General features: G+C 36.2%; 1 protein-coding gene across 1 annotated transcript; it reads left to right on the plus strand.

The window, feature by feature from the left end:
• Positions 1–3,924: 3,924 nt before the first annotated feature.
• LOC121236535 lies at positions 3,925–4,527 on the plus strand. Its single transcript, XM_041132986.1, has 2 exons — positions 3,925–4,089; positions 4,174–4,527. The coding sequence occupies exons 1-2, from the start codon at positions 3,925–3,927 to the stop codon at positions 4,525–4,527; spliced, it is 519 nt and encodes a 172-aa protein (XP_040988920.1).
• The last annotated feature ends 2,305 nt before the right edge of the window (positions 4,528–6,832 follow it).

A 6,832-nucleotide genomic window follows, 5' to 3' on the forward strand; every position in this document is an offset into this window, starting at 1 on the left:
TTTATTTTAAGATGGGTGTGCTTTTATTTTTGTGTAGGTTATTAAAATAATTGAAGGGCATGATTTTAAGACCTTACAATATTTTCTCTCAAGCCCTCTAATTTTCATTTATTCAATAAATGGCCCAAGCTCTCTCCACCATTGGATGGTAGGTAAGAGAAATATCTTCCCATACTAAATCTCCACCGTTCATCTCCCTAGCTTATGGGACAAGCTTTGACTAAATCAAGTGAGCCTTTTCTCCCTTGGACACATAGGCTTCCTAAGCAAGCTATTGAATTCCTTTTCCTTCCCTTGCACCCGTCGGTTCTAAGGCAAGCCAAGAGAGAGAATTTCTCAAGCCCTAAGTGAAGCCCCTTCATTCACACGAAAGACCTCTCGGTTTCCTCTAGCCCAAACGATTTCCTCTTCCTGCTTCAAGCTGATTTCTTCCCTTCCCAAGTTCAAGATCCAATCGAAGCTTCTTCAAGAAGGACGATTTTTTGGCAGCTGTGGACCTTCAGATTTCTTCTCCCCCTCTCGTTTGATGCTTGGTTCCGAATCTTGAAAGGGAAGCCAGTCAGGTAATGCTCTTATACTCAAGATATCTTGCAGATTGAAACCGTGCTAAGCAAACTCGTGCCATGTATTTGGGTTTTTGAATTTTCTGTGTTGACTGATTGTTTTGTGGTAGTTTCTAGACTGGTTTCTCTTTTGTTTCCTCTAATATTTGTTCTAATTGGGTGGTAGCTGAGTAGAGGAATGATAGCTTTTATGTGTTATGCCCTGTTTTTGGCCCAAACCGAATGGTACTATGGCTGTTTTGCTATGCATTTTCCTATATTTCGAAAATGCTATTTTGCTATTAAACTTGGTTTAGTCATAGGTGATGATTAGTGTGATTTTAATGTATATATGTCGGTACCATATGTTTTGTGTTAGGTTGATTGGTGATATGTTTTTAGAATGCTAAGAGGTTCAGTTCAAGGTTTTGCTTGGTTCTATAATTTTATATTTTGCTTTTAAAGGGTATTAAGTGGATAAGCATAAGCTTGAGCGTTTAAAAGTTTGCTTAATGAGTAACTTTGCTATACCTTATGCTACTCTAATTTTAATGGGATATGTTATCTAAACTAATTAAAATATTGTTTATGTGAATAGGTTATAGCTTAGTTAGTTTAGATATAAGAGATTATTTGGGCATGATGTATTATGATATGTAAAGCTGTCCAAGTATTCTTAAGTCCATGTCATGACATGTCTTGATGTAAAAATAGCCCATTTATGTTGTCCCTCATTTGGTTAAATTCTACCTAACCCAAGAGTCCAAAATATTGATAAGTTAACATTTTTATAATGAGGGACCACTAGTTGATTTAAAGGGCATGTTTCTAAGCTTGCTTAGCCTACTTGAGATGCCTAAATCTATTTTAAAGCTCATTGTTGAAAATTTCCAGATTTTATTTCCTAATGTCCACAACCTAAAGTAAGCTTAACCAAAGAGACCTTGCTTGAAGCCTATGAATTCTTAACTACTTTTCATGTAAGCTTTTATAATAGCCTTTCTATGGACAACTAGCATGTCTTAATATTTAAGTTATTTCTCTTGTAAGTTGAGGTGAGGAGTAGTCATTTGGGGTTAATGCTAAGCATAGAAGGGACGTTAAAATTGTAGTATCATGGCTTTCTCTTTTAAAAGGAGGGCTAAAGAATATTGTATGAGTATTAACACACTTATGCTATTTATTGGAATATGACCTATATTGATGTTGGAAGTATCGGAGAGCATAAAGGTAAGTAGCTATGACTATGCTTCTTACACCAAGTTCTCTTTATGAAAGAATGTTTCCCTCTGTTATTGTAAATGTTCTTCTAAAGAAAAGAGTAGATGAATATACTATGTACAAGCCATTTCTTGATAGCCCCTGTTAAGCACCCTATCGATTATAATTGTGTGTATGTGTATAAGGTAATGCATGCACATAGGTTCTAAATCACGAGATTTTCATACATACTCTCTCAAGAAACTTATTGATCATTCCAATATGTAGTATAGCATGAAAACGTATTTTGTTCATAAAAATGCATGTGCATCAGATTAAGAAAGATGATGAAAATGTTTTGATTGCAAAGGAAAGGAAATGAACGTCTCATGCCTTATGCTTTAAATTATGCGAAGAAACCGTTTTAAAATGTCCCAATGAACTAATGCTTTAACTGAAGCGAAGAAAGTATTTTAAAATGTCCCTATGAACTGATGCTTTATGGATGCCATAAAAAACGATATTTAAGCTCATGCTTTTAAATGATGTTTTTTCCATGAATGCACTGTTAAATGAAAATGACTGAAAAGAAAGGACTGAAATAAATGACTGAATGAATGGAAATCTTATTGTATGAAAATACGTAACGGCCATATTAATGAAAAGGGTACCAAAGGAATGGGTAGATTGCAATGCCGGGTAAGTGGTACTGGTAGTGCACCCAGTGCTACCCCTTGACTGAAAAGGATTACCAACCTGTGGCCACAGGCGGAATCCAGGTCCAAAGGAAGACCGCTAACCTTAACACACGGGGCGTAATAGTGTGTACCGGCCAAAGAAAGTGAAACATGAAAAGCATGGTTATTTCTTAAAATGTTTATACATGAAAAGCATAGTTATTACTTATTTCTTAAATGTTTATGCATAAAAGTATGGCTCATTGCTTAAATTGTTTATGCATGAAAGCATTGTCATGATTAGCAAATATTTATGTATGCATGTTTTCAAAAGAAAAGATTATGTGATTAATAAGTTAACAACATGGTGTACTGCTTACTGAGTATTTGACTCACTTTTGTTTTAAATGTTTTAAACGTTCAGGTAATGACGAAGAGGCTGGGGAGCAAGGCATTACTGTAGAGAGAGAGGCGGACGCTTAGTGTCTTCCCTATTGGTTCGACTTTGCATGGATGATGGGTTATGTTTATGGATGTTGTATGCATGGTAGGATGGAGCCCCTTCCTAACTAGAATAGTTATGTTTTTATGAACGTATGATGGAAGCTGAGAGTCTCTTATGTATGAATGTTTGGATATGATGTCTACTAGGCGTTCCATTTTATTAAATTAGAAATTTAAAGTATACGTGTGTCATGTTCATGCTGATCGCATATTACTAGAAAAGAAAAATGAAAAAAAAAAGAGAAAGGAAAAGAAAAGGATAGGTATGTACGTAGCAATCCCGCCTTCTTCGGGGCGAGGTTGTTACAAAAGCAGTGCTGGAGGATGATTAAGGAACCAAACTCTCTGGTCTCGTTGGTTTTCAAACAGAAATACTTCCAAAACTACAATCTGTTGGAGGCAAAACTGAAAGGTACCCCTTTTTTTATATATGGAGAAGTATATGGTCTAGCTTGGACCTGATCAAAGAGGGGTCTGCTTGGAGTGTTGGAGATGGTACTAACATAAAAATTTGAAAGGATAAATGGCTTCCCAGCCTAGTGACCTACTAGATTGAAACACCCATAAATACTCTTGATCCTGAGGCCAGAGTTGACACATTGATAAAGGAAGACAATTGTGAATGGAAGAAAGACTTGGTGAAGGCAGTTTTTAATGAAAATGAGGCAAAGATTATTTGTTCCCTACCAATTAGTAAGAGAAGAGCCAGTGATAGGTTGATATGGATAGGTTCAGGAAAAGGTGGATTTACTGTAAAAAGTGCCTATTATATGGAGACAGAGAGGTTGCATAGAATGGTAGGAGAAGCCTTGACAAGGGGAGGGGATAATGGGGTATAGAAAGAAGTTTGGCAGCTAGAGGTCCCATGCAAGGTTAAAATGTTCATTTGGAAGTGTCTCAATAATATTCTTCCTACAAAAGAAAATCTTAATAGGAAGAACATTATTGAGAATAACATATGCCCAATCTATTTAAGGGAAAGTGAGACAACAATTCTTGTTATGTGGGAATGCCCTGCTGCAACAGATGTGTGGGGTGGAAAGAACAGCTTGCTCATTAAATGGAAGAGGCAATTCTTTGACTTCCACTTCCTGTGGAATGAAATGAGACTAAAGCTGAGTAAGGAGATCGTGGAGTTGGTATCAATAATGTTCTATCAGATATGGGTAAGGAGAAATACCTTCATTTTTCACAATCAGTTTTCCAAACCTGAGACCATTGGTATAAGGGCTTGAGTTGATTTATCACAGTTTAAAGAAAACAACAAGGATAGGTCCACGTGTGCTGAAGGGACTCAAGGGATAACTCCAATTCCAAGATGGGAACCCCCTGCATGGCCATATCTCAAAGCTAACTTTGATGCAGCTTTTGACAAAGAGAAAGTGAGTATGGGAGGGGGTGTGGTGATTAAAGATTCAGATGGTAGTGTACAAGAAGTTTTGACAACCTATAAAGACCATATCTCATCAACTTTCCAAGCCGAAAGTATTGCCCTCCTTGGAGCTATGGAATTGTGTTCTGAACTTGGTTTTAACCAAGTATGTTTTGAAGGGGATGCTAAGACTATTGTTAATGCCGCGAACTCCAAAAGTGTAGATAACTAATGGTTGGGTCAATTGACAGAGGATTTGTAGCAAATGATGAATCACAACCAAGCATGGTGCCTCAATTTTGTTTACAGATCAGCAAACAAAGCTGCCCACACGACAACAAAACTTGTTATTAGGAATGTTAGGGAAACCATCTGGTTAGAGGATGGTCCTTTGGAGGTTTTGAACATAGTCTAGGGGGACTCATTCATGTATGAAGTAATCGATTCCTGATCAATGAAAATCCTTTCTTCAAAAAAAAAAAAAAAAAAAAGATTCTCCAAAGTTTGGATCCTAAATCCTACAACTCGTACTTGGTGATAGAATCATGTTACCTATAGAAATACCATACACCATATATAAATCTATGCCATAACTTCAAAAATCCTCTAAATTCATTCCTAATTTCCTCAAATAAAACTCTACAAAATATAAGACTATTTCCTCATGAACAAGATGCATCATCAATCTTAAAACCAAAGGTTCCTAACCCCATATTTAGAAACTTCCTTATCTTATACGCTAAAACCCTTTCACGTAGTAGGTGCACTTTACTATGCATGTATCTAACAAACATTTCATTCATAATTTTTTATTAAAAAAATAAAATAGTAGCAGTTAAAAATACTTACTGCATAGTAGAACTAGCCTTGGGAAGACCATGCCCTAGACATTCCTTTCCTTCCTTTTCTGCTTTCCAAAACTTCTACGCTTTTAAAAAATTTCTTTTTCTTTTTTATGTTGAAAAGTCTACAGAATCTTTTGACTTGGGCTCTGATACCAACTGTAACACCCTGCTCCCCAATAAAGACATTTTCTAGAATTTTTGGGGAGCCAGTATGCTACTAAACTTCACTAAAAACATTACTATTAATGACGTGCTAGGTGTGAAAGATTCCATAAATAAAACAAACATTACTAAATACTTAAAATCCAAAATAGAGTATGCATAAGCACTTTTTAAAAAAAAAAAAAATACTAAAGTCTCATGTGCATATTAAAATAATTTATTTAAACCTTAATCATGAATTGAACATGACATAAATTATCTAGGCCTCTGGCTCACCTCCCTGGGTAAAGTCTTGTTCTGCTGTCTCATTCTCATAAATTTCATCACCTGGGTGGTTTAAAAACATAAAAAGTAAACAAAAATGAGTCAAGTACTCAATAAGCAATACATCATACAGTAAGCATAATAAACATAAGGTTTCTTAAAAAACATGCATACTCATAAATACATACGTAAATAACATGAACATGAACTTATCTTTCACTTATCATAGGTCGATACGCACTGTTGTGGTGCCCTTGGCCCCCGCTTGGGATTGGACGGCGACTGAGATGCCGGGACATGAAACACAAGGCTACACACCCCTTTTAAATGACATGTAATATGCTATGCAACTAAGTACACTAGCAGTATGCAATAGAGTAGCAGCGGGAAAATTAATAAAAGTCAGATAAACTAAGTAACGTGATAAGCAATTGCAAAGCACATGGCACCATAAACTAATATCATAACCCAAAACATTGTCCAAAACATAAACATAAGCCATAAAGGCATAATATCCCAAAAAGCATGAAGTATAATTTAAAATTCCCAAAACACGAGATCTTCACCAAAGTTAACATAATTCCACAAAAGTTAACCATAATTGTTGTTGCCTTTCTTTCTTTTTTTCTTCACAAAATACATAAGCTCCCATACTCTTCAAAAAGATTCAGGTTTCACACGCTTTCCTAAAGCCTTATCCTTATCCCAGTTGTCATGCTGCTTGAACTTTGCGATGAATTCAAGTATACCCGTGATCTCTCAATCAATGGCCTAGAGTCGCTCCCAGATGGAGGGCTCAGGCCAATTCGTGTCCATCTTAGCCACAATCCTCTCCAGAGGAGGTGGTTTCGTTCTCTTCCTCTTGGTCATAGTTGCCTTTTACTAAACCTATCACAACTTCTACCATTCCAGTTGGGGAATGGTAGTGGAAACTACCATAATAAGCTTTCGAGAAATCTCAGCAAGTAATCACACAACATACCACAGTTAACACAAGCATACAAAAGGTATATCATGATATGCGTGCATGGACATGTACTTGACTTATGCCTTAACCAGAGCTTGACTTATGCACTTAAACCTTTTCAAAAGACTTGTAACAGAGACTTCAACTTTTCATGAAAACTTCTTAACTTTTCTTATTTAAAACTTGCCTTATCAGACATATCACAAAATGTCCATCGAGTGATACTTATGATATTGCGACATGTTCATCAAGTGATCCTTATCTTATGAGCTCTTATCCTTGCTCAAAGGGTGGACATA

This window comes from Juglans microcarpa x Juglans regia, chromosome 6S, assembly GCF_004785595.1.
Source record: "Juglans microcarpa x Juglans regia isolate MS1-56 chromosome 6S, Jm3101_v1.0, whole genome shotgun sequence".
Taxonomy (NCBI): domain Eukaryota; kingdom Viridiplantae; phylum Streptophyta; class Magnoliopsida; order Fagales; family Juglandaceae; genus Juglans; species Juglans microcarpa x Juglans regia.